Source organism: Merops nubicus, unplaced genomic scaffold (assembly GCF_000691845.1).
Source record: "Merops nubicus isolate BGI_N331 unplaced genomic scaffold, ASM69184v1 scaffold12556, whole genome shotgun sequence".
Lineage (NCBI taxonomy): Eukaryota > Metazoa > Chordata > Aves > Coraciiformes > Meropidae > Merops > Merops nubicus.
The window spans coordinates 12,724-40,471 of NW_008614394.1; the positions used below are offsets into that span (position 1 = coordinate 12,724).

The window sequence follows — 27,748 nt, forward strand, 5'->3', positions numbered from 1 at the left end:
TTGCTGTTTTCAGGTTCAAAACTGACAGTTCTGTGTTAGGCCTGTAAACTTGAATACAAAGGATAAACTAGGCCAAAAAATCCAGAATGTATTTGTGTTGGGTGAAATGAGAATTAAATGAAGTTGCACTAAAATAGGATTAACGTTAACATGTTGTAGTGTGGACACAATTAGGAGGAATGGAGGTGGGAAGTCAAAAGGACTGCCTTGGTAAAGAGGATTGATGTAGCAGGCATGTTTTAAACTGTGGTAGATTTAGATTGAAGAAGTTTGCATGGATCTCTTATTTCTTTACTGTTTTGTAGCATCAAAGCCATGAAGTACTGAAATAGTTTGGTAATAGCAATTTATACTTTTAAGAAGAGTGTCTCCTGTGTGATACTAAAAAACAGTACACTTGGTAACAGATAAGAGAACATTACATGGGGAAAAAAAAATTACCTATGGAAGTTGTACTTAGTTTCATAGTGTATTTGGCTCTACACAACTTTATATCAAATGCAGTGATACATTGGAGGTACTGAGAGAGGGAAGAATAAAAACTATTTAGAACAGCTGAATGTGGAGTGGGGAAGCCTCACAGGCAGAATGTGACTGAGAACTCGACATTGAGTAGTTGAAGATTAACATCAACTGTGAGGAGGAATTGCTTTAATATACAGCTTGGGCTTTTGTAGTTGTTGAAGTAAATGTCCAGCATTTTTCTTCTAATAAGTTATTAAGAAGTTTCAGGCCTGATTGCTAAAGGTATTGAAACATTTTTATTACAGTGTTCAAGAGAAGTAGGGCTTGTCATTCTCACGTACCCCTTTATAAGACGTTTTCAGTTGCTGTGGACTTGGCTGAATGTTAGTAGTGAAGCTGTCGGAATCACTTCTTTTTTCCAAATATCAAAAGCTTGTTTAATCACAGTGTAGTAATATTTGAGAAAAGACTTTAAAGCTCCAGCACATCTGTCTATGGAGCATTTTCGCAACTTGTGCCGCTTTTAGCATAGATTATGCATGTATGTGATAATGACAGATCAGTGAAGCTTGTCCCCTTAACATCTTCAAACAATCCCATAATAATGAACATAATTCTGCCAGCTCTATGTTACAAAGTTAGTCCAAGAAATTTTTGTAGCTGTTTATCATAGCTGAACTGAAAGCAGGGACTCAGCTGTTGCTTTTAGAGACTTCCAGGCTGCTGACTAATCATATTAGGGGCAGGAGGGCTAGTAGGGCAGCTTAGCTAAATAGCTTAGGAGGAGGAGCATGTGCAGAGACTGAGTCTCAAGACTAGCAAAAGGTGGGCTTCTACTGACATGTTTGCAGTTCTAAAGACAGTTCTTTGAATATTTAGTTACTTGAGTGCAGTGAGAGTGACCTGAGGAAAATACCTTCTCTAGATCAGGAGATAGATGAGAGATTTATTCAAAGCTATATCCATACTGGTTGGGCATACAGGTAACTGATTATTGCCATTATAGTCACTCAAAGAACTAACTGCTTTCTTGCAAAGCACAGGGCACTCTGGGGTGACATTTTGGGCAACTGGGGCTAAATACGCCCGACCTATTATGAACAAATTAGGCTTTAGCAAGCTTTAGTCCTTAGTCTTTTTAAAATAAAACCCTACAGCTAGTAGAAAATGACACTTTTCTTGAACGTGCTTCTACTCCCACATTATTTATGGTAGATAGCAGCAGCAGGAAGTGGTTGATCTGGCGACAGAAGCGAAAGCCTGGTACAGGAGTAAAATAAATTGCCAGGTTCATTTCCTGAAGTAAGAATGAAGTTACTATTTAGCTTTCAGAAACCTTTGCTAGGGAACTAAAAATAACAATGTGTAGTGATTTACTTTTTCTTTTTGAATTGTCCTCTGTCTCGCTTGCCTGTAGGCTTTTTATTTCATAGCTTATCCTAGATGAATTAGCTTTTTTTTTTTTCCTTCCTTCATTTGGACCATCTGTTTTGCAAAAGGAAATGGTTGATCTGTTTCATTAGATGGTCACAGTAGAAACTTGGACATGATGAGGGGTGCTTAATGTGTGTGTTCTGTTTTTTCTTTTATGAAATCACCTGAAAATCTGTTTTTAAGTGCAAAACTAGATGTAGACTGATTATTTTGAATTTATGAAGTTCATAAATCTCTCTGAAGTACTTAACAATGGCCAACTAATTTAAGTTTTAAAAATTAGTAGCTGATGCTTTTTAGTTATATGCCTTTTTTAAAGGACAACGTTGTCCAAAGCAAAGATTTTTTTAATAGTGGAGAATTTTGATATTGGGGTATAAGTAAAGTGGTGTGTGGTTTTAGTGCATCTTTTCCTTTTTTCCTTTTTTTTTTTTTTTTTTTTTTTTCCCCCCCCTGGAGTGATGTGTGTTTAACTCCAGGTTTACTTAGAAGAGGTGTGTATCTTGAAATGGGTAGAGCTAGGGGTTTCTTGGTACTATAGACTTAGAATTGTTGTACCTAGAAGATTTATATAGGCTTCTCTTTTCCCTTTCCTGTTTTCTGTTTTAGGTGAAATTGTGGTAAATGAAGTAAATTTTGTAAGAAAATGCATCGCAACAGATACGAGTCAGTATGATCTATGGGGCAAATTGGTTTGCACTAACTTCAAGATTTCCTTTATTACGGATGACCCAATGCCACCACAGGTTTGTTGTTACCACATTGCTACATCATGACAACAGGTGCAACAGGAAAAATGGGTTTAATTAGAATGCAGTGAATCTGTCTCATATCTGATATAAATGATACCTTCTAATACAAAGCAGGCTAAGTTATGAGGTGCCACTGTTCTGTTCTGAATGTGTCGCTGTTCCACCCCTTCACTGAAAATACCAGAATGGAGTAAGTTTGGTGTGGAAGTACAGCCCAGCTCTGTTTACCTCTGTTTATGGAGGCTTCGTTGGGAAGTGGTTTTACAAATGGCAAAGCACGAATTGTATAAAACCACATTCCTCCTTGAAGAAGACAGTTGCCTATGTTCCGTTGACTAGACGAGTGTCAGATCAGCAATGCCTTGAATGTGTCCAAGTATTATTTGCATTACTGATAGAGGACAAAGTAATTGTGGAATGAGCTTTCGTTGTAGATGAAGCAACAAGAAAAGAGAAGAAAACCAAGCCTTTGTCAAAGCAGAACATGTGACATTCAAAAGCTCAGTCTGGTTTTGAACAGCACAGCATACAGTACTGTTTGGAAATCCAAGTTGTGAACTGCGCGTTTTTTTCAGTAGAGTTTACACTTTCATTTTGAGCATTTAAAAGAAACGCTCCAGTAACTAGGCGTGTGTAAAGCTCTGCAAATAGATGCTAGTTCAGTAATGGTTATTAAGTTTGACCAAAGCTGCTTAGAAAAATAAATTTTTAACATGAAACAATTGTAAAAACTTACTCCTGGAAGCTGAATTAGTATTTTTTTTTTTTATTTCTGTGGTTACAATATTGGAGATTTTTTGTATCATATATATATTTATTTTGCTTTTCACATGATATTGAATTTCTAATAGCAGTTTTTGAGGCTAGTAAGCTCAGTGCAAGCTCTTTCATACTCCACTGGGTTTTCCTAAGTGCTTTGGTGTGTACTCATGAGTACAAGAGAGCTGTTTCCACCACCTGTAATTGCCTGTGAATAGGCAAGGGTGGTACATGTTAGAAGAGTCTAGGCATGTCTCATTTTTATTGTAGCTTCTTCAAAGTTGGGGTGTATATCTGGTTGCGAACTGCAAAACTGCAATTAATGGCTGTGGGTTCATGTGTTTCAGAAATTCCATTATAAAAACCTCCTCCTTGGTGAACATGATGTCCCACTAACATGCATTGAGCAGATTGTCACAGGTATGTCAAAAATAGTCATGCATGATAACACTCTTTAAACTTACTCAGTTCAAAACTGTTTACTGGTTGTTAGGTTGTGCAGAGTTGTTGGTGCTTAAGGGTTTATGTCATTAATCTTACCTGATTTGAAGAATTTGGTTTGTCCACAATTAGGATAAAAGCTGAATAAAGCTTGAGGTGCCAGCAGACACATTTGGCTGGATCTTTATATTGGTTTTATGTTTAACTACAATACTGAATCAACAGGTATTCTAGGATAGAGACCTGTTACAGCAGTACAGAATTTTTTTGCAACTTTTTTATATTCAAGCATCTGAACCTCATCCATTTAAATACACTAGATTGCAAAAAGTACATCACTTACACAATTTGCAAATAGCTGGGATATCTGACAACATATATGCTCAATTTTTTCAATCTTGTCTAATTTTTAGCAAGCTAGTGGTCTTCAAAAATCTAGAAATGACAAAATACATCTTAATCTGAAGAAGTAATTTTTAAAATACTTAACCAAATCAAAAACTCATTTTTCAAGGTAATACTTCAGGGTAACCTGTTTAAGAATAATTTTCATTTTGTAATAGATGAATTTCTTATAACTGATATTTTATTCCAATCTTGATTACAGCATGGGCTATTAAATAATTGGTTTTCTGACTGCAGGTAATCCAAATCATTAGGTAATCCAAATCATTACTTGTAGGTTTTCAATGCCCAGGGTTACCCAGTAATCCATTTCCACTCTGGAAGCTGGTTGTAATCACAATTAAAAGATTAATGTACATCTGAGGAAGAAAGTTGTGAATCTTTTTTTTATGAAAAGGTGCTGTTGACCTTGCACTGGTTCATGTTTGTCACCCCTTTTCAAAAATACCGAGAAATTCCAAAACAGTAGCAGTGTGGAAAGTCTGTTAATACCAGGTTTGTATGGAGAGATGTTTATAAATGTGGTGTTGCAATCTTCTTATTTAACATCTCAAAGGCTCATATAATAAATTCTGCTAAATAGGGGAGAAAAGTCAGCTAGCCTCAAATAATTATTCTGTTAATTATGTCCTGTCTTACGTGAAATGTGTTGTTCCTAAATGGGACAGGACTACAGATGGCTTTTATTTTGAAACTTGAGGGCTGACAGATTCTAGATTACTCTTCTGTTCATGTTTCCCCAAACTGTCAAATAGCACGAATATCTGCAGTTTTATGAGAACAATGGTAGAAGTTCTCTAGGAGCTCTTTCTGTTTAGCAAAACCATTGAGGCTTGAAGAGCTTTAGAGGGAGAGGGTGGTATTTCCTGCTACACGCTTGAGGAAATTTTGTTTTTCTGTTACGCAGGTTTACCCAAAACTTAGTGAAGCATAAACTTTTACAAACAGGAATTAAGGTGAGGTTTTCACCAGTGCTGCAGAAGAGGTTCTTCAATGGTTGTTATGTTGAAGGTGAATAGCCAGAGGTGTCTTGAAATGCTTGACTTGCCTGGAATTACTCAACTTTAACCCAGAAGATGCCTGCAACCAACCTGGCAGCTATGTCAATTAATCACTGGAGCTACTTGCATCAGCTTTCCCAGTTGCCACAAAGAAAGTCTCTGTGGCTTCTGTGATGTTTATTTTTTACAACTTAACTTTCTCTGTTTGGAAAGGAGATGTAGACCAAGAAACACAGCCTGTGTATTCAGGTCTAGACCAGCTGGCAATTTACTATACTTGAACTTTTGAGTTTTATTTAAGAAATAAGGAGTTAATCTTAGTGCATCAGAAGGGCATTGGAGCATACACAATTATCTGGGAGGAAAATTGCTCTCGGCAATACTGTGTGTTAATTCCTTGTTTGTGAAGTTGTCAGTGGACAAAAATAATCTGGGTATACAGGAAACAGTAATTCAGACACTTGTTTGACAGGAGATTGATCAACAGGAGTGTCTGTAGGTTTTGTACCTCAGTTGAGCTGTTGAAATATACTATTAAATGAAAAGCTGCTGGTAGCAGCATTACTGTATCTTTTTGAACCAGTCTTGTGTTGTATACTGAGAAAAGAACAGTCCAATAACTTAGTCTTTTCTTTACAGTGAATGACACCAAGAGGAAGCAGAAAGTACTTGGTCCCAACCAAAAACTTAAATTTAATCCAACTGAATTAATAATTTATTGCAAAGACTTCCGTATTGTCAGGTTTCGTTTTGATGAAGCAGGTCCTGAAAGTGCAAAAAAGGTATTGTACCCTCTTCTGAAATCTTGCCTTGTAATCATTACATGTAGCAGCAGCTCTGCTAATAGGAACATTTTGTCTTATGTTTTGATAGAGAAGTAGGGGGGAAGAATTGCACATTAATCAGATTCCATTACAGGAGAATACATAGATTTTTTTTTTTTTTTAGAGTCAAAATTATTAGGTAAATTAATGTGCTGTATTCACTTTCTTTCATAGAATATAAACCTGCACTTCTTGTAAAATCTGTTGTACTTTTAAAAAATACTAATTTATTACACAAATCTTTTTAAAGACTGGAATTGGAATACTGCATTGCAGATGTACAACAGAGGATTACATTTTCTATAAAAATGTTTGAAACTGATAAATTTGCTGAAAGTCATAAGCTTAATTTACCCATAAGTAGTGTACTGTCTTGTATATACACTTCTTATACACTTGCATCACATAGCAGGTTCTCCACCAAGCTCTTGGAATGACCAGTTTGTCTAATCTACATAAAACTACATGCTCTTTCTCAACATTTTCTTAGAAAAGATTTGCATACTTCTTGAAAAGAGGAATTGCTTCTCTCTGTACAGTCAGAGAAATTTCATTCCTTCCCCATTTTTAACACTTGATGTCATAAGTCTCAACAAAATCATACAATGTTATTTAGCCTGGAAAGGTCCAGATGAGTTTCTCCAAATCAGAGGTGGCTGGTCTACATAACACTAGCTCAGCAGCCTGCTTGCTCTGGATCAGTGCCGTAGGTTATTTGAGGTCTGGCTCCTCTGACCTCCATGGCACCACTTCGTGGCCAGGCATGGCACAGCAATCATTTTGTAAGGAGTGACCCAATTTATTCACAGGGCTTAAGAATTTCCCTTCTCAGTAGGTTAAAGTTTGAGCTTAACCCTGTAAGTCCTAAGAACCGTCTGCTGAGACCTAAGTCTGTTTGCTGTTATCAACGGAGGAACTGATGAACCAGTTAATGACTTCTTCACCTTTTACCTTCTCACAGAGATCCATGGACAGAAGCCCAGTAAGGGAGCAGACTGCTCTTTCCTTGCTATTTTTCTGGGTTCCTTCTGCATGCTGCCTTTGCTGTTTGTAACCTTCCATCCTGGCAATCTTTCAGCAGTCAATGCCCCTCTCCCAGCTTCTCTGAAATCTCTGTGGAGCAGCCTGTCTACTGAAATGTCTTTGTAGCAACTGTTTCTAATTGGCTGTCACAGCTAAGAAGAGTGATTAGCCTGGAGGAGGGAGGAAGGCAGAATAAACTCAGCACCTCATTAACAGTTTTTGTGCTGCATTTACTTATGCAAGAGCAGATAGAGGAACCTTTTTATGAGGGTGCTTGCTTTAGATGTTTGTTATTATGTGGTCTAACATGATTTCTTTTGATAAGAGCAACATCTAGTTCTAGAGATCCATAAGGATCTGAATCTGTGTGATTATAAGGGTAGTTAGTACTGGTGGTGACCAAAAGTGTAACAGTTGCAGTTTTCAACTATCACAATGCACTTACTAGAGGAATGGGAGAAAACTTGTGCAAATCACAGAATCATCTGTGGGGCTACTATTGCAGTTTTGATGTGTCAAGCAGGTTGCTGCAACTTTGGGTGGGTATATCACAGAAACACATATTTACTGAAAGGGCTAAGGTTCTGTTAACCTAATCTTTATATATAATGTTTCCATAATAACATTATTCTGGTGGCATTAAAATATAAATGTCTAAAACCATGGTGTCCTTAGATCAGGCTTCTTCTATCAGGATTTTGCTTAAATTATTTTGAGATGCTGGTGAACACAGTGAGAAAGGTCTTACCCAACATACCAAATGGAGTTATTTTACTCTTTCTGGCATTTAAATGGCATGCTAGCACCACACTTCAAAAAGATTATATCTGGTTTCTGTTCCTGCCCTTCAAGTAGTACATTTTAGCAAGGTTGTCCTGACGTTTAAAAACATAGTTAGAGACCTAGTCTTGCCAAATGACATAACTGGCGGCAGCTATAATCTTATCTTGGGATATTCAAGCTGGACATCAGGAAAACCATGCAGCACTGGAACAGGTTACCCACAGAGGGAGAAGGGTCTCTGTCCTTGATGTTTTTCAAGGTACAACCAGACAAATTCACAGCTAACCAAATCTAATCCTGGCAACTCCAAAGAGAAGGGTGGGTTAGGTGATCTCCACAGGCCTCTCCTACCCAGCACTTCTGACTCCATGGTCAGTTCTCTACCATGTGTCTGGTAGTGGTTTCCTGCAGTCTCATTATTGCTAAATGAGGCCAGTTTCCTCCGAAGGTGGAGGGAAAGTGCAGTTAGCATTACAGTTTGTTCTGTAAAGCAAGAAACCTACATGTTAGTGATTTAAAAATCATAAATAGCTTCCCTCAGCAAACTTTACATACAGTCAGCTATAGAAATTGGAGCAGGAAGCTTTCTAACTGTATGTCATCCTGGTAATAGAGAGGAGTATCACCCTATGAATAAAGCACTGATAGGTCAAAATGAAATATCTGCCTGCTAAAATATACATTTTGAACTATGAGAATATCAATGTCTATAATTTGTTGCCAGATACTAGCAAATGTTCTGCCTGAAGCAATAGTTAAAGAAATAAAACCAAAACACCTAATTATTCTTTTAAATTGAGCTTTGAATATAAGGAATTGTTACAAAGAGAACAGACACTAACTTTGTATGTTTCAGTAATTTGTTTCACTCATAATTCCTTCAACATAATGGAAATACTCAGCAGCATTCAGTTACAGAAATTTGTGTTAGCAAAGAGAATGTGATCTGTTGTTCCTAAGGAAGTGTCTGTTTTGCTGAACAGCTAATAAGGGAGAATAGCCCTTCCTGATAAAGCTGCCTTGCTAAAATAGAGGTATTCTGGGTCTTTTTTTGGTAGTGTGAAGAGTGATCCAAGTTTGAAAGTAGTCAGGCTTCAGATGTGGACGGTCTGACTGACTTGATTGCGTATCAACATGGTGCGTGGGTAATACTGGTAGAACTTTCAGATGTGTATTTCTTTGCTTTTAAGCAGAAAGAAATTGGAGGAATGCATTGAATTTTGAGGTGAGTTAGTTTATTTGGGGGTAAATGATTATGAAGAAGCTTAAAATCAATTCTGTTAGAAAAATCCCTTCAAACGTGAGTTGCAGCCAATACATGCTAATAAAATACTGTCTCAACATTAATCAGTCCAGTAAATATTTTCTTCCTTAGTTTTGTTAATGGATATTTGGGAGACGAGTTAAGGAATAATAGAGGGAGTGGAAACTTGCACTCAGTGGTTTTTAATAGTTCAATTCTGTTTTGTCTCTAAAATAAAGCTGTAGAGTCTCTAAAGGAAGGAAAGCCAGATGGGTGTGGGAGGAAGCAGAGTATGGGGAAGCAGGGGTGAGCAAGTTGGGGAAGTCTGAAGTTAGGCAGTTTGAAAGAAGTGGCATTTCACATTCCTTAAGAGAAAACGAATGATTTTGTTCCAGAATTCACAACAAACAGTCAGACTGAAAACTCTTGCTGATTTCTAGCCACTACAATACTTGACATGAGACTAGGAAGTTAAGATATATGAAAAATTGACACTTTAGATGTTAATGACTGCTGGATGATGGATAGTGTGTTGCTCCACCACGCACATGAAACTTGGCAGTGCACAAGAATGGCACACGCCCTATAATCTCCTGTTTCCTAAATATATCTCCATTTTCTCAGTCCCTTTCTCTTCTGAAACTCACTCAGTTCTTTTCCTTCAGGGAACTTTTCTAAATGAGTGTTGGAGCACTTTCAGAAGCACATGTTTAATCAGAGGGGAAATTCTTTATCTTAAGTTGTGTTTCCTGTGCAGTCAACACTAACTTTCTCACACGTCATAACACTTGGAATGAAGCAGAACAATTTTTCCTGATTGTTGTGAAGAATAATATGAAACTCTGAGGGTTTTGGACATATGGTCCTGACCCTTTCTAATATCTTCTCCTCCCCCTCAGCTTCTCTGTTACCCAGCATTGTTTGTACTCAAACCAGAGTAAGTGTAATGTATCGCTGGTATTGGAATTATTATTGGAGGAAAAAAAAGGCAGTTCTCAATAGCAGTTAGAGGAACGTGAGCACGATGTTTAGGGCTGAAAGCGTTGATACCTCAAAGCTTATTTTCCTGAGAAGACTTCCTGCCTAGGAAGAGTAACAAATTCTGTCTGCAGGACTTGATCTGGTCCTGTTGCATGACTTTCTGCTACAGGTGTCTGCTCAGAGTAGGCATTGCAGCAGCAAGGGAAAATAGTATCCTTCTAGTGAGCTCTTAAAACAGGTGGCCTGGCTTAGGGGAGGAGGTGAAATGCAGAGCTATGCTAACATAGCGCATCTGAAGTATGACTGTTCCAAATTCCTTTCCATGAGAATTAGCAATATTTTGAAACTCTTATCCTTAGTAAAATTTCTGTTGAAGAAGAAGAGGGCTTGCCCTGAAAGTAAATTTATTTTTCTCAAATAGGGTTTGAACAGGAGGATACTGACATAGGGAAATTACTTTTGTACTATGAAATAATTACAGCCATTATGCTTACTGCTTTTAATAAATGAACTTTCCAACAAGCAGCCTATTCTCTTGTTAATTTGACTGAGCCTAAATATCTTCAGCTTTGCACAATTGTAAATTGGCAAAATTACCAAATTTTTCAGTTTGATATGAGAACGTTTCCTGTACAACATGCTTGTCTTCCAGTTTAAGATCTTTCTACTTGTGTTGATAATCTGCTGAGATCTGTGGAATGTGCTTGTCTTTTGAAACTTTCAGGCAATAAAATTACTATATGGGTTTAGTGAGGAATAAACTGAAAAATGAGTATGTCTTTAATACTTGTTTAGTATATGTATGAGTGGAATTTGTCCAAAATGTAAAAGCAAAGACAGTAGTATAATAAATATTAACTTTTTAATAGCAAAAGTCCTGAGCCTGTGTTGTAATCTACAGGTGGACTGTTTCATGCATGCAGTACCTGGTACTCTGAGTTATGTCTGTACTGTGGAACACCTGGGAGCACTTCTCAGCTGCTGGGTTCAAAAGCACAGCTATCCTCTCATTTTTGGGGGACCAGGTCTGAATGCTTACCATCTGCACCCTAGTTTTATCCCTCTTAATACAGCACACATACTCTTTCTCAAATGTGGCAAGTGAATGACAGAAATACCAGCTGCTGCTTTTAAAAATAGTTTACTGTATTTCTATTGTGTTATTTGGCAGCACAATGGAATTTTTGTGTCTTGCAGTTCATCTGCAAGCCTTGAGAGCAGATCAGCATAGTAAAAAAGACCTTCGTCCTTCAGTCCCTTAAATGAAGATGAGGAGTTGCTCTGTCACCTTTCACTACAGTAACTGATAGTTACATAGAGAAATGGAAGCCAAAAAGTGTATGTACACAGATTCTCATTTTGTTTCTTTGTGAATGACAGGCAAAAGTAGCTTGTTAGAAGAGGCCAAGTATTTTGGAATAGCTGGCTTCTTTGGCTTTGATTTGTACACTCTAATCACAAGATGTAATAAAATGTGCATGACTTCCAGTTACTTCATGGTAGTTACTAAAAGTTTTACAAAATCCTGGAAATGAGCTTATAAATGTTCATTTGAAAAGTCATGCTAGACTATTTCCCAGTGACACTTAGGCTATTTGGGTGTTTTTTTTGAGGGTTCCACCCCTGCCCCAGAATGTTGTTTTCTTATGCAGTTTCATTGCAGAACTGAAAGAGTGGGGCAAAAAGTAACTATTCTTTTAAGACTCTATATAGGATTTTTTTGGGGGGGCAGGTGTTTGTGAAAAACCATTTTCAATACAAGTTACTCTTCTGTCATTACTGGTTTTGTAAATAATGACAAATGTCCCCATCAAAAGCCAAAAATAAATAAAATAAGTTGAAGGTTCTATATTGGCATATATGTTGCATACAAGCTAGTAAAAGTACCATAACTTTCTCCATGCAGAATTTAGCATCAGTGAGCTCTCAAGTTGTTCTGTGGTGCAGTGCTGCCAGTAGTAGTATGGCTTCAGTTGTGTGTCATGCAAATCTTTCCTTTATGTCTATGACAGCAAGAAATGTTTCCTTTAGTAACAGAAAACGGTTTCTTGGTTGCACAGAATGGTTTTCAAAAATAAGATCTAAAACTGTAAACAGTGAATAAATCTTTTCAGCTGTTACCAAATATCAAGTCATGAAGAGTTGAAGGGAAGGAAGAAAATGGAAAGGAAAATTTTTAGGTGATAATAATGTGAACTTATATTATGTCTTTGTCCCTAATTAAAAACTTTATCGCATGGAATTTCTGTATCTGAACATGCGGAGAGTTTTGTGTTTTATAGCCTCCTTTTAATTAAATATTTAGAAATAAGGCAGGTGTGTGTTAGTAAAATAGAGAAGCAATTGTTGAGGAAAGAAGGGAAAGCTAAAAATTCCAGATCAAGTCCTGAAATTTGAAGAATAACATTGCCTATCTCTGCTTGAACACTTCTGTTTCTTCCTGAATTTGATTCTTCTAGATATTATGATTTTTGTCAAATCTGTTGCATTTCTAGTGAATATCCACATTTAAAGAGATGAAGTCTAGCACAGCTTAACTGTATTTGAAGTCTAGTATCTAATCCTAAACCATGTGCTGCACTATTAATGTCTTAGGGTTTTACCAAAATAGACAATTTATATGGGTAGAAAATCAGTTGCTTATGTGATGCTGGTCTTGAGATTGTCATTAAGACCTGGCTAAGGCTCTTCCTTGTGCCTCAAGTTAATCTCTGCTGTTTCGAGAATGCATCTCTCCCTTAAGTCTCTACTGAATTTCCCTTCCCAGGGCAGGGCTTGTGACTCAACCTGGCTAAATCAGATGAATAGATTAATTGCAGATTGTCAGTCAGTGTTGGAGCTTGATATAAACCTGCAGGGTCTATAAGTTATGGATGGGTTTCTTTTGGGAATGAAACCCAGTCATCTGGGACAGAATCTGTAAGGGCTGGGCCAAAATTTAATGAAGCTGACATCTTACAACCTTCAGAAATTTTGACGAGCTACAAGTGACTAACATGAAGAAGACATCTCCCACTATGAATTACATATTTCAAGTAACTTTGGGAAAAAGCTGTTCTTTTTTACCAAAGAATTTGCTTTTCATTTATATTCATCAATGCCCTTCATAATTTTGGAACACAACTTAGTGAGACGCAGGATTGCCAAAGGTCCTGGATGTCATCAAGGAGCAACCTCTTGTGTTTCCTTCCGAGAGCAGAACTTTTTGAATGTTGAGTTTTGGTTAGCAGAGACTGGTAAAGCCTGATGCCTGTAGGGGGGGAATTAGTAGAAAAGATAATAAAAAATAATTAGATACAAACTTATTGTTAAACATGATACTTTAGGAAGGAACCAACAGGGCTTTTGTAAAGTGAAGTCACACTTCAAAAACCTCTTGGCTCAACTGACAATCTTGTACAAGAAGTAGCTGTCAAATACCACTGAATACTAATACTGGATTTTAGTTCAGAAACTCCTTGAACTGTGGAAAAATATCCTGGTACAATTTCATGATGTGCTTTCCCTGTTTTCATTGGCTTCCCCAAGCATCAGTTGCTAGCCCCTGTCAGGCACAAAGTGCTAGGTTGTGCCTTTTGAACTGACTCAGTATGGCCACTCATACGTTGATCGTAAACACTCTTTATGTAGAAAGAAAAAAAAAATATTTATCAGAAGACCAATTGCAAATGAGGTTTTGCTATACTGTGCTCACCACCTGTGTGTTGTGCTCTTTTCATTTTCCCTTCTCCTCCTCGTTTCTGTATGTAGGTGGGTAGGCACAGCACAGTAGCTCCAAGTCCCTCCTTGTCTCTTGATACAGAGTATCATGCTTGGGTGATGACTTTTCTTGTAAGGAGTCCACTCTTATCAGTTAATCACTCTAGATAGTTGGTCATGAACTCGCCTACTATGATTACAGAAGTACAGTCTCCTGCAAATATGAATATGTTTAACTGTATAATTTACTCATCTCAAAATATGGAAATAAGACAGCAGAAGACTGATTTTTTACTTTTGCTCTGCATGCTTCACGCTGTCATAATTAAGGGCAATCAATTTTATGTCTATAAATAAGAGTAATAAACGTTTCTTTCCTAGGTGTGCCTTGCAATAGCTCATTATTCTCAGCCAACAGATCTTCAGCTCCTCTTTGCATTTGAGTATGTTGGGGAAATATATCATAATCCAGGTAAGTATGAAAGTATTTTAGTTATTTTTTTCTTCCTATATCATAATACATAATTTTAGTAAGATTGATGTCTAGAAGCAGTGTCCAAAAGCATTTGAGGCTTTCTCCAGGGGTAGTAAAGTTGGCTTGTCCTACTCCCAACCTCTTACTCTTGGTTTTAACTTTTTCATTGTGATAGACATTGTGAATGACCCAAATCGGAAAAAAAAAGTCTTTCCTGTCTGAAAAAAAACCAAATCTACCTATGTCAGTACTTATGTCAGCATGAATACTCCTATTTCTCAATCCACACTTCAATCCTCCTATTGTATGTCTATATCGGTACTCTAGGTACCTAGCTAATCTCCCATCAGGCAGGCTTGTTCACCTGCCCTTCTTTTGGGAATAAGTTTCTCTTCTGGTGGTATTGCAGGAGGATTTGTGCAACTTGGGACTCCATACCTTCTTTCCTAGAGGCTTACTAGGCAGTTCTTACCACTCAAAACCTCCACCACCCCTGCTGAGTTGGAGCACACCCTCTCTGCTCAAGGCCAATCTCCAACTGAACCTTGTCAGTTAGGTAAGCCTGAAAAAGATGCCTTTGGAACTTGATTCTAGTGTAATGCTGTGCGGTCACTGCTTAGTGTTCCCCAGCCAATACACAGCTGAAACCCACGAGTTCTACCACAACAAGCCTCCAACCACAGAAAGTGCCACTGAGGTAGTTCTGTGGTACTGAAACTTTTACTCAGCAGCTGGCATTAAAAGCCACTGATTTGCCTGTTACAAAATTGGAATGTTGTGGAGTTATGAGCTAAGGCCTTCAAATTTGCACAGAAATGCATGGTTTTTTCATGCAGGTGCCTATGTGACTGCCCTGTGCATGCACAAGAACAAGTGTGCATGTTATCATGTTGTATATGTAATTCACATCTAATTTCTTACCTGATATAACTTGGGCAGTTAGTAAGGTCCATGTACTTTAGTGTTATAAAGTACTAGGGAGGAAGCCAATTTGCAGATAAAATTACAATAAAACGTTAAAGTGGATTGTGAACAAAATGTTAGCTTGTTGCAAAGTTGCCTTTATTCTGTCCTTAAAGCACTGTTTGCTGTATGAAAAAATACCTAGTGGAAGAATTACATAAGGTGGGTAAAAAAAAAAAAAAAAAAAAAGAGTTGTTCCTCTGGAGCAGCAGACCAGAATGGCAGACGATAGATGTTCTGCTCTGCTGCATTTGCTGGAGAAGAGAGTTTGAAAGAAATTTGGGTTGGGTTGGTTTTTTTTGTTGTTGTTGTTGTGAACTTTGGTGTTTGTAGCAAAGATCTTTGGCTTTGCTCTTACAGTTCCAGCACAGTGTTTTATGAGATTCTATTTGTGCTAGTCCCAGTAAAATAAAAGTTAAATTATGGTCTTTGAGCTTCTTGAGGAATATGAAGATCCAGCATTGCTCTGCTGTGTATGTACATCATTTTTTCCTAGGCTATATTTATTTGAACAGTAATATAATATTTTTTGATCATTAGCATATTTCTGTCTTTGAACAACTACATTCTGATTTTAGTCTAGTTTTCTTCTGAAAAACATAAGTAGTTCAAGTACTGGTGCAAGAATGAAGTTGATAGATACAGAAGGTAAAAACTACACAATCACTAGGATGACAGTAGAGCCACAGTGCTGGATTCTGCTTTGTTTGGGCAGGCACTTACAGCTTTACAGACTTCTTCTAAAGCTAGGAGCTTTCATGGGAGAGCTAATAGGCCTGAGTCTCAGTTTATTTCACTTTCATCTGAAATACACTTCCAAGCATCAAGAAACAAAATGTAGTCTCCTTTTGAAACAGCTGACTGTCTCTTTGGCACCTAAAAAATGACCAGCAATAGAGATCCTTCTGAGTTAACAACAGATTATATAGTCTTCTTGGTTCCTAGCCACAAAATGGTAGGCCATCATTTTGTATGGATAGAAACCCAAATACATATATATATATATACACACACACACACTTTAATCTGGCCTTTATTTTATTTGCAGTTAGTACAGCAGTCTTTTAAAGATGCTGAAATTGTGCAATTTTTATTTTGCGTTGTTCTTAAGGTACCTGATTGAAGGGGAGCCTATAAAGTGTTCATGGTTTTAAAACACTACTAGCTTTGGCATGTTAAGAGAAAGAAACTCTGTGACTGAAGATAACGTTCATTCCTGAGTGTCAGTATGTCTTGTTTCCCATCAACCAGTGCAACATACCCATTTTATGTTACTTCTTTGTTGAAACTGCAAGAAAAAAAACATTTGCATCTTCATATATCACCAAGCTGTCATTAAATCACTGATCTGTTGTAATACAAAAATAGATAATGTTAGTCCTGATGTTAGTGGCTCTTTCTTGTCATTAGGAAGGTGAAGAGTTTGGTGGTTTTTTCCCTTTTTTTTTTTTTTTTTTTTTTTTTTTTTATTTTAAATGTGCATTGATGAATTTTCTTTTCCTAGCAAAGAAGGTGAATGGAATAGACCCAGGAGGTGGTGGCGGCGGCATCGGCAGTGCCAGTGGTCAGCAGACACCTTTGTTTGAAACTTACTCTGATTGGGACAGAGAAATCAAAAGGACAGGTGCATCAGAGTGGAGAGTTTGTTCAGTCAATGAAGGTTATATGATATCTACTTGGTAAGTTTCTCTTACAATGCAAGTAGAAAAAAAACCAAGGCAATTATACTGTCTTTTCCTGTCTCCTCTACCAAAGTTTCCATCCTGCCTAACCACTTTTGACCTCTCAAATGTGTCTCTCTCTGGAGGGGCCCTCAGTTGAAAGATCCTGCAAGTGTTGCCATTAAAGGAGATGTCCTATTTTGGCATATGTTGCTTTCATGCTTTTGTACTTCCCTCAGAAACATGCACATTTCAGAGGAAGCATTTTGTTTTTCTGAACAAATAGATCTGAGCTGTACTAGTGATATATGAGATGATGCAGCCATACAGGAGCACCAGTTAGCACTGCTGGTTTGGGGACTGGTGCAATGTTGTTTAGCAGAGTTGGTAAGACAGCACTGCAACAAGAAAAAAGCTGGTAGAATACATAAGGAAAAGTAACCTTTTGTATCATGTTTTTTTCCCAAGCCTTCCAGAATATTTTGTGGTTCCATCTTCCTTAGCAGATCAAGACCTTAAGCTATACTCCTACTCTTTTATTGGGAGACGAATGCCAGTAAGTGTTCCTGCTCTTGATCCTTGTACAATATTAATCTTAAAGACAAGTGTGCCAATGAATATAGTTTTGTGTGTAGCATTAAGAAAAAAATTCATATGGAGTGACACTAATGTGCTATTTTTTTTTTTTTTTTTTTTTTTTCCCCCCTCACATTAGTTATGGTCCTGGAACCACCCTAATGGGAGTGCCCTTGTAAGAATGGCCAACATTAAAGATGTGTTGCAGCAAAGAAGAATTGATCAAAGGTAAATGATTAGTTACATTAGTCTTTAGTCGGATGTGTAGGATAATCCAAGTGGTGACACTGTGTAACATACAACAGCAATTGGTAATTAAGGGGATACTTGCTTCACAATGTCATAGTGCAGTAGCTTTGGTGAAATGTTCCCTGGATATTGTTCTGGCACAATTTCTATTCAAGGTACACTTCAGTTTTGAATACAGAATAATTTTTCAGATTTTAAGACTTGTTTATTTTTTAGGTGGCCAGTCATTCAGATGACAGAATATATTGAAAGAGGGATCAGACTTGATCTTTTCTCTTGGTGTTACTGTACTGATATTTTCTTATCTGCTTCAGCAAGGCACAATAAAATGTACTTTATTTTTGGCATTGGGAAATGCAGTCCTGTGGACTCAGTGCCACAAGGCACATAGTATTTCTGTGAAATAATTGCCATTTAGTGACCTTGATGAAAGATTAAGGCATTTAGAACCTTGCATACATAGTTTGCTAGCTTGGGATTTTTTGTTCTTTGGTGGAACTAGTAGGGTAACTTTTTGTAGTAGTACAAGCACTTGCATTTTGTGTTGGGCTGGAGCTCTGAGTTTTATTTTAAACCCTGCAGGATTTCCTGTCTTTATAAACTTGATACATATTCGGTTTATTTAGCATAGGTAAGGCTCACTACAAATTGTGGAAAATTAAAAATTGCACATTGTTTTAATGATCTAGTGTTTCCATTTTTTTGTCTTGTAACCCAGAAATAGCAAAAATGTTTGAGTCAATAGCTTTGTGGCAGGGGCAATTTATCTACTGATATGAAGTAGAAAACTTTTTTTTAAAATTAAGGTGCATGTTTTATATGGCTTTAAGTTGTTTGCCATTAAAGACTGTGGCGTGTTCCTTGAAAGACCGTTTCTCTCCTTTCCAATATTCTAATGGCTGATCCTCTTCCTTACTTAGGATTTGTAACGCGATAACTCGAAGCCATCCCCTGAGAAGTGACGTTTACAAATCTGATCTGGACAAGTGTCTCCCCAACATCCAGGAAATCCAGGCTGCCCATATCAAACTCAAACAGCTGTGTGTTAATGGTATGCTGGACTGTCCTCCTTTTGTGGTGGTTATTTTACTGAAATACAAAAATTCTAATAGATGTGGCTAACAGGAATAGCTATTTGAAGTTGTTCTGCAGTGTAATTCCTTTCCTTGTTGCAGAGCCTTTTGAAGAAACAGAAGAGAAGTGGCTGTCCTCACTGGAAAATACTCGCTGGCTGGAGTATATTAGGTTTGTACCATTATTAAAAGGATGGTTAACAAGATGTGAAAAACTTTCACCAGTGTAAATGAGCAGTGAATCAGTTGAAGGATTCACTGTTAGGTAAATACAGATATCCCAAATACTTTCCTCTTCTAGAGTGTAAACCTTTTATATTAACTGTTCTATCACTTTTTTTTTTTTTCCTGTTTAGATCGTTTCTTAAGCATTCTGCTGAGCTTGTATATATGATGGAGTGTAAGCATGTTTCTGTAATTCTGCAAGGTAATGCAACATGTACTATGCTGAAATCCTTAGCACTGGTATGGTAATGCACACACATTTAGACACTGTCAACTGTGATCTTTATACGTAAACCCCATCAATTATAAATATTCCAGGAATTTGAGGAATAATAGAGGAAAATAATTTTGTTATGTATATGAACTATAGTATAGTCCATAGCATCAAAGTAACTTTTCATTTTGAGACTTTTTTTGAGTTTTATTCTGATAATGATGATAGAATCAAAACTTCAGGGTGAACTTTTGTGCTGTGTTAATTGGGCATAACTCTTTGCATAACCAGTACAAGTTTTATTCAGAGCTCCTATATAAAAAAGTATTTCACTAACTTGCTGTTATTTAAGTGCAAGCAGATATTCCTGGAGAAGATGACACCAAAAAACTTGCTCCTGTTGAGATCCAAAACTCTGTTAGTTCTGTAATTTTTAAAAAACCTGTTCAGCTAGTATACCCCCTCTCCTCATGTAATGGCCTTTGAAAAAATGGTTCAGAGTAATATGGAAAATATGTTGAAAATTTCCAGCAACAAGAACATCCTCCTTCTCAGCACATCTTGATTTAAATACCAGGAATTTAGGTACATATCTTGTTTTTGATCATGCACTTTTTGTGCTACATACTGCATGAACCTTTTTTTTTTTTTTAAAACATAGGCTTATACTATAGAAAAAGAGAAACAATGAGAACAATTACAGCAGCAAACAGCATATTTTTAAAGAAATTCCAGGAAAAACACTAGGCCTACTTGCTACTTTTTGCTCTTTGAGATGTAATTCTGTATATGTGCAGCTATACCTTACACATTTCATACGTTCGGTATGTTATTCACAGAGGAAGAGGGACGGGACCTGAGCTGTCTTGCTGCGTCTCTCATTCAAGTCATGCTGGATCCCTATTTTCGAACAATTGTTGGATTTCAAAGCTTAATACAGAAGGAATGGGTCATGGCAGGATATCAGTTTTTAGACAGGTGTAACCACTTAAAGAGATCCGACAAAGAGGTAAAAAAGAATTGTATTTGTATGTGATAACTATCGGTTAATGTCAGCCTCAACATTTATTCACACAGAAATCTAAAAGTAAAAATATTTTTTAATACTTTCAGGTGTCAGGAGAGTAATGTCAGGGAGTATGAGTCTTTGTCCAGGATAGTGATGTGTTTTCTTTATCCTCTGTAGCCACAGGAGAATCAGTGAACCAAGGGGTGCCATCAGATGTTGCTGGGCTTTGTGTTGCTTCACTGTTACACATGGAAAGGTGCCATTGTTACAAATGCTAGCACAGCCCACATTGTAAATTAAAGTAAAAGGGCATTAGGAGTGGATTTGGAAGGCTTGGTTGTTTTGTTTATTTTACCGAGGGTATCTGTTTTCAACCTTGTTTTTTTAAATGCAAAGTCATATCAGTACACAGTACTTTGAAAAGTAATGAGCTGATAGAGAAACACTGCAGCTTTATGAACGGGTACGCAGCTGCCAAACAGTTCAATAGAGGGTAGCACAGTGCTTGGTTTTCAGTATTTCCAGCTAATCTATTTGGCCCTTTCACTGCAAAGGAGAGACTTGTAATTGCAGTTGGAAAAAGAGAGGACTTGAGGTTAGCAGCCTTTTTCATGGACAATGCCCAGGAGTAATGGGAAAGCAATATCCCCAGAGAACAGAGTTGACACTGAGCACTAAGCAGAGAAAATGCGTGAAAGGATGAAGAAACTGAAATACCATGAGAGAAATAACGAGAAAGATATTTTGACCCTAAGAAAGGATATATAGAAGATTGAAATTGGGAAGATTAAAGTATTTCTGAAGCTATATATAATACTGATAGTTTATACTTTTGCCATTCTTGGGCGCCTGGAAAGAGCTAGAAAGTGTAGCAAGAAGTTCACGTGGCTGAATCATAAGCACTCCAGTCATTTCAAACAAGAAGGAATTATATATATCGTGGAAAAAAAAGGTAAAATAATAAGGAAGGCTCATATAAGCACTGACTTAGAAACTATGAGGGATGTACAAGGTGGCAGAAAACATTTTTGCAGCTACATGAGTATGAGGAGAGCCCAGGAAAGAACTGACTAGCTTCTTAAAGAGAAGGGAGAGCTGCAGAAAGGTAACCCTGAGAAAGCCAGTTGACACAGTTACTTGTGAAAGTGGCTAAACAGGAATACAGGGTATTACAGTTGCGTAAAATCATAAAAAAATTATGCAATACTCCAGATAGTTTACCCTGTTGAGGAACATACCAGAGGTATAGCTAAATACCCTAGTGGAGTACCAACTGCAAAGAAATTGGAACGACACCCGAAGACCTTATGTTAAATCTAACGATTCTCTCTCTTTTCCCAGTCTCCTTTGTTCTTGATGTTTCTCGACTGTGTTTGGCAGCTGCTGGAGCAATACCCAGCAGCCTTTGAGTTTTCTGAAGTGTACTTGACCATACTGTGCGACAGTACACGTATCTCACTGTTCGGCACCTTCCTCTTCAACTGTCCTCATCAGCGGGTAAAGGAGAGCACTGTGAGTATGGAGTGTTACACTTCCTTTTCCCTTATTTCTTATTTGAGAGACTTCAGCATGCCCCTCTGGAAATAACATCAACTCAGTTAAATGTATTGCTCATACCTTTCCAATATGTCACACCCTCTTTGTGGCAAAATATTCCATATGATCAGAATGTCCTTTCAGGTGATCTTCTACATAGACAGTGACTATTTAAGAAGAAAATCGATTGAATTTTTCATTTTTATTTTTTTTTTTTTCTAGAAAATCATCGTCACTGTACATTATTATTTGTAGTCCTCTTGGAAAACAGATTTATATCTGGAACTGATGAAGTAGAACAACAGGCAATAAATAGAACTTCACACTTCAGGCAAACTTGGGAGTCTCTTAACATAATTTTTTTAATAGTTGAAAAAGTTGGAAAAGACTGTGTAGATTTCAAATAGCAATGCACAATGAAGGTGTTTAGAAAACAGAACACTTAAAAGTTGTTTTTGAAAACTGGATCTTATCAGAACTGCATAGAAAGCATTTGGTGGCTGATAAAAGTAGAATTTAATCACTTTAAGTATTTTCTCTTTAAAGTTGTAGGTAGCTACCTTACAAAGTAGTAGAGCATTGAGGGACCATTAGTATATTCTCAAAATACCAGTTGGAGGGGGTTAAGAGTAAACAAACAATATTACTGAAGAGTAATTTTTGCTACGGAAGCATTGGTCGCGCCTCTGCACTGCTCAGGTGTTGAAGAGGGCACAGCTGTTTCTCCAGCAGCAGACTGTCCTGCTGCTCTGCCACTTTCGTCTGCAGCCACCTCTAAATTACATCCCTGCTCTTTTTTGCCCAATAGTTATGCACTGGTTTATAATTAAGATCTGTGAAAAAGCATATAATCTTTGATTTTTAGTAAGCCTAAATATTAACTTCTTGCAGGAATTTGCCATAAGCAAAAATATTCAGCTGGGTGATGAGAAAGGCCTCAGATTTCCTTGTGTTTGGGACTGGTCTCTTCAGTTTACAAGCAGGGATCGCCTGCTCTTTCACAACCCTTTATATATTGGAAAGAGTGCACCATGTGTACAAAACGGAGCAGTGAAAACTTTTAAACGCTCAAAGGTAACTATAGTGCTGTCTGTCTGTGAATGGACCGTTTCGGTGCTTAACCACAAAGTGCTCGTGCTTAAAAATGTATGGTTAAATCGTGTTTTACACCCTCCATTTAGCAGTAGGAGTGTTAATTCCCTTGGCTTCCCAGCCTGAAGAAATTATTTTCTGTAGAAGTAAAGATGTAAATTGTCGAGCCTTGTGTTCTAGGACATTTTCTGATGCGGCTGAGCTCGCTGTCACCATTTGCATTGTTTCACCTGTGGAAAGGTGATGACGTGCCACTTTTTTCCATCAGGGCTGTCAGTTTTTCCAGTGAGTACTGATGAATTAAATCCTTCATTGCTTTAGGAAGTCTAGCAAATATATGTATTTCTTTATAAAGGCCACAGGTGGCCACACTGTTTGCCCTGCGAGCCGTGCAGCAGCGACTTACAAGTTCAGAACCGTTTCAAGGTTGCGTCATTTGCAATCCTAGCAGCTCAGGAAAATCTGCTACTCAGGCGAGTGTAAAACTAGAAAATTACCAGTATTTATTTCCTGCAGAAAAACTACAGCTCCACATTGCGAGGTGTCCCCCCGGCATTAAAAAACGGAATCATCAGTGAGCAAGAGTTCCTTCCAAGAAGAAACTCTCTGATACTAAAACTGAAACCGGACTTTTTACAGCAGACAGAGAGTCAGAGCAACAGTATGGAGCAGTACTTCAGAGACTGGTTTGCAAAGCCTGTTGATTTGCACGGCGTCATTCTACCCCACATCTCTGGAACACAAATAAAACTGTGGAAACTCTGCTACTTTCGCTGGGTTCCTGAGGCCCAGATTACTCGTGGTGGCTTCATCACTGCTTTCCATAAAGTTTCTTTGCTGGCAGATGAAGTAGACATATTAAACCGGAATCTTCGGCAGTACAAAAGCAACTCTTCTTTGCAAGGCAACTGCTCGGAACTGGATCAAAGCAGGCTGTACTTCAGAGCAAAGAGTTTAAATGACACCTCTGGGGCCCCAGACTTTCTCTCCTCCTCGTTCCCATTTTCTCCTGTAGGGAACCTGTGCAGACGGAGCATTCTGGGAACACCCTTAAGCAAATTTTTAAGTGGTGCCAAAATCTGGCTATCCACCGAGACACTTGCAAATGAAGACTAACGTCACGTGACAGTTTAAAGGTGTGGGGAGAATACGGTGTATCACTTTGTCTTTTCTAAGTTAACACTGCTAAATGCAGCATTGAAAGCTGTAGTAATTTTTATATACAACATTACGTAAGTTTTGCACAAATATTTAAAAGCAAAGTGAGTCGTGCTTCAAATCGCACAATTTTGTCTTTGGTAGTTTTCATCCGCTGGGGCTTCTGGTCCCGATTCCTTCCGTATTTTTGTGGTTTGGCTCATATGCGACGGAGCATTTCATTAGCTAATTGAAAGGCTTGATGTGGTCATTGATGAGGATTCTGCTTGAAATATCTTTTTCCCTATAGTGACTGAAGTGACTCTTGTCAGAACAGCTTGGCAAATCCAAGTAGTTACATGCAGTGGAGACAAACTGACAGCTGAAATCTGGGAACAAACTATTTTATCAGATCACCTCTTCAGGGAGAAGATTTACATACATACGTACATGCCAATGTGACTTGATCACCCTACATGTGTGTCACTGCAGTGTGTGTGTGTGGGGGGGGGGGGGGGGGGGAGAGAGTTGCTCCCTTTCCTTTCTCTCCCCAAAATATATTCATTAATTCAGATCTCTGCTCTTTGTCATGAGCTTGGCTTTAGATTTATAAGAATCAATTTCAGGACAATGCACTGTTAACCTTAAAACATTTACTGTATATATGGTATTGTAGTAACTTTAGAAGTGCCTTTAAGTGGGAAGAGACAGTAGCAGGATTACTCTAATGCAGCTGACTAGCTTCCCCCCTGACTCCTTTTTACAGTAGATGGTTATGGGAAATTCTTGCTCCATCCCCGCGGCCCCCTCCCCATTTCTGGAAATAACAGGTGCCAGCTCAAGAAACAGCAGCTTCTTCCTCTTCAAGATGAAGCTTTTCTGTGAGTCTCACGAGAGCCCCACTTTGTTGTATAGGCACCTCAGATATTCAGCATTGTATCCCTGCACGGATCCTGCTGAGCCTCTCCTCATCCTGTTGTAGGATGAAGCAGCGTTCAGCAGAATTCATACTTAATAATTCATACTTAATCCCCACTGGGTTCCAGAAAGGACACGCTCCAAGCGGCCAAACCCCCGAGGGGCACTGGTGCTGTTGTGACTTTTAAGTAGGTGCTGGAAGAAGAAGGGTTAGGGCTGACTTCTTTGTGCACACATGCATGCTCGTGTGGACTGTGCAATGGACAAACGCTCCTTGAGGGATAGAAATCCAACAGCCTCCCCTCTGACTAATGCAGCAGCCTCCTCTTTGCTCTAAAACCTTTTAAATTATACCCCTCCCCTGGGTGCTGGGCCAGAAAAAGCCTCAAGTTTCACAGAGAGAAAAGCAAGAGAGGAAAGTATTCTGGGAGGGTGGACAGGGAGTGATGTCTCATTCTCATAGGCTTCTGTCGGCTGCCTTCTCTTAACAGTGAGCCTCTATTTTGTATTAGCTGATTTCTGTGTAAAACACAAATGCTATTCAACCAACATAGAGCCTCTATTCAGGTGCCAGCTCACAAGTGAAGGCACCAAAGGCCTTATAGGGTGATTGAGAAGCTATTCTTGGTTATTTGAGGGGGGAGGAAGCTGTGTGATCATACTACACAGTATATGAAAGTTTAAAAAAAGTCAGGGAGGGATAGATGGGATTTGGAGCTTTTCATTTGTGAAACCAAACTGGTATTTGCATGTCTAACATTGCTCAGTATTTATTTTGGAGACTATACATCTGGAGTGGCCTTCTTAGGTGCAAGCTTCGTGCTAGAAAAGTCCAGTGCAATGCAGGACCCCGTTTTTTCCAAGTTACTCAACCTACCAAGCTGTTAGGGGCACTGGTATGCTGCTGTCTTGCACTGTGGTTTGTGGGGTAAGTGGGGGCAGTTCCGTTGTACAGGTGAGGTGGGGGGGGGCTGCACTTCCTTTGTTAGCTAACCAAATCCCTAACACCTGTCTGTATGCAAAGAGGCCGAGTGCGCGGGGGCGTGCGGCCGCACAGCGGCGCCTTCCGGCACGGTGCCCAGTAGCTCTGGCCAGCTGGCTGGGAGCAGCAGAGACCTGTATTCACCTCAGTTGCCTGATGATGCTGCAGGAGGGTCTGAGCATGTTACGTGGTCCACAAACTACTTGTGTTTATTTACAAGCTTGCTGGAGTAGTCATCTAACCTCTTAAAACCATTATTTGTGTCTTTATTTAGTTTGATTTTGTGATTTTATTTTTTTTTTCCCATTAGCTTCCTGCTTTACCTGGCCTGATACTTGACATGAAAGACCTCGACCTGTGTGCTTAGTGTCTTTTGGTACCTTTTTTTTTTCCTTTTCAAATTTGCAGGTAAAACTATTGTCTTTTTCTTTTTTCTTTTTCCCTTGAAAGCATAATTTTTTTGGTTTAAAGGTACCAAAAATGTGTAAATAAAGTATTCCACCCAGGCAGCTGGTGGAGTAAAGAAAAGGTTTAGTCTAGTACCCTTTGGGGGAAAAAAATGGGTACTATATTTAAACAGGATTGTCTTTTATAAGGAGATTTCAGACATTTTTACATTTCAGTTTTAAGATGTGTACAGATACTGGAGAGGGTCTTTGTATTTTATATATATAGCATGGGAGTGGGTTAAAAATAATATGCCTTTATAATAAACAAAACATGTCTAAATATCTATTTGCCAAAATAGATATTCCGTAAAAGGAAATTTCTCACAGTCCTAACAGGGGAGTTAGGCAAGCAGAGCTGATGGGTGTGGGCAAGGAGAACTGGGGCACCTCCTGCAGGGAGGAGGGGGAGCCACCCCTGTTAGGCAAGGCAGGGGCCTTGTCTTCTGGGGAGCCCGAACAACTGCTGCCTGTCTGTCTGCGCCCGGGTGTGCCTATTCACCTCCTTTCTGCCTCTCAAGTTAAACATCTTAATCTTTCTCATTTTTTTTGACAGTTACTAAACGTTAATTTTAAAATATTCTCCACTCTGCACAGTTGCCTTATCAATAGTTAGTAGGGAGTGCTCTGAACATCTTTAATAACTCTCTAAAGCAATTTTGGGGTGTGAGCACATATCTTTAACTTCTATGTACAGAATACTGACATAAAGTGTGTATATATGTGTGTGTGTGTGTATATATGTACACATTTTCAAACCTTAATTTCTGTTCACCTTTAAAACAAGATACTGTTAATGCCATTTTGGTGTTGCAAGAGTAGAAAAACTAACAAGAACCTTGTATTTTTTTTGGTCTGTTTCTTGAAAACCTGCACTATTTTGGCTGTTACTGGCTGTTATGAGTTCTGTACTACATTGTAAACCACACAGGGGGAAATACGATGTGCTGGCTGCTATGGTTAAAAGAGTACCTCCAGGGTCAGCAGTGACTGCGAGGTAAGAGTTCATTGTCGTGACCTTGGTAGTACAACTTCGTTCACCATTTACTGCCATGTATCGAAGAAATGTCTTTCACTCCAGAAATGCATTGAGAAGTGTGTGTTTGTATGTCTGTGTATACCTGCCTGCAATACCACTTTGATATTAACTGCCTTGTATTTTTAATGAAATAATGTAAACAGTGAGGAAAAGGTTTTGGCTTACTCTCAGAAGGAAAGACATTTAAAACCAAAAAAATTCTAACATGTATTTAAGCAAAGGATGAAATCTTAAATTAGCCTCTAACGCAAGTGACAGAAATCTGTACCTCAAATTGCTCTAGGCAGTAGGTTTCTAATACTGTTGCTGTGGCGGTTTAGAGTTTACTATTTCAGCTGAAACT

General features: G+C 38.3%; 1 protein-coding gene across 1 annotated transcript in view; it reads left to right on the forward strand.

The window, feature by feature from the left end:
* The window catches only part of MTMR10 (myotubularin related protein 10), a 30,999-nt gene extending 6,779 nt beyond the window's left edge, over positions 1 to 24,220 (forward strand). The window contains exons 2-15 of the mRNA XM_008942215.1: positions 2,509 to 2,645; positions 3,758 to 3,830; positions 5,897 to 6,039; positions 14,192 to 14,282; positions 16,753 to 16,927; positions 17,378 to 17,465; positions 17,625 to 17,713; positions 18,655 to 18,785; positions 18,910 to 18,979; positions 19,164 to 19,234; positions 20,086 to 20,255; positions 21,597 to 21,767; positions 22,683 to 22,865; positions 23,400 to 24,220. Coding sequence (XP_008940463.1) covers positions 2,509 to 2,645; positions 3,758 to 3,830; positions 5,897 to 6,039; positions 14,192 to 14,282; positions 16,753 to 16,927; positions 17,378 to 17,465; positions 17,625 to 17,713; positions 18,655 to 18,785; positions 18,910 to 18,979; positions 19,164 to 19,234; positions 20,086 to 20,255; positions 21,597 to 21,767; positions 22,683 to 22,865; positions 23,400 to 23,999 — 2,192 coding nt within the window. The 3' untranslated portion in view covers positions 24,000 to 24,220. The remainder of the gene's footprint in view (positions 1 to 2,508; positions 2,646 to 3,757; positions 3,831 to 5,896; positions 6,040 to 14,191; positions 14,283 to 16,752; positions 16,928 to 17,377; positions 17,466 to 17,624; positions 17,714 to 18,654; positions 18,786 to 18,909; positions 18,980 to 19,163; positions 19,235 to 20,085; positions 20,256 to 21,596; positions 21,768 to 22,682; positions 22,866 to 23,399) is intronic.
* The last annotated feature ends 3,528 nt before the right edge of the window (positions 24,221 to 27,748 follow it).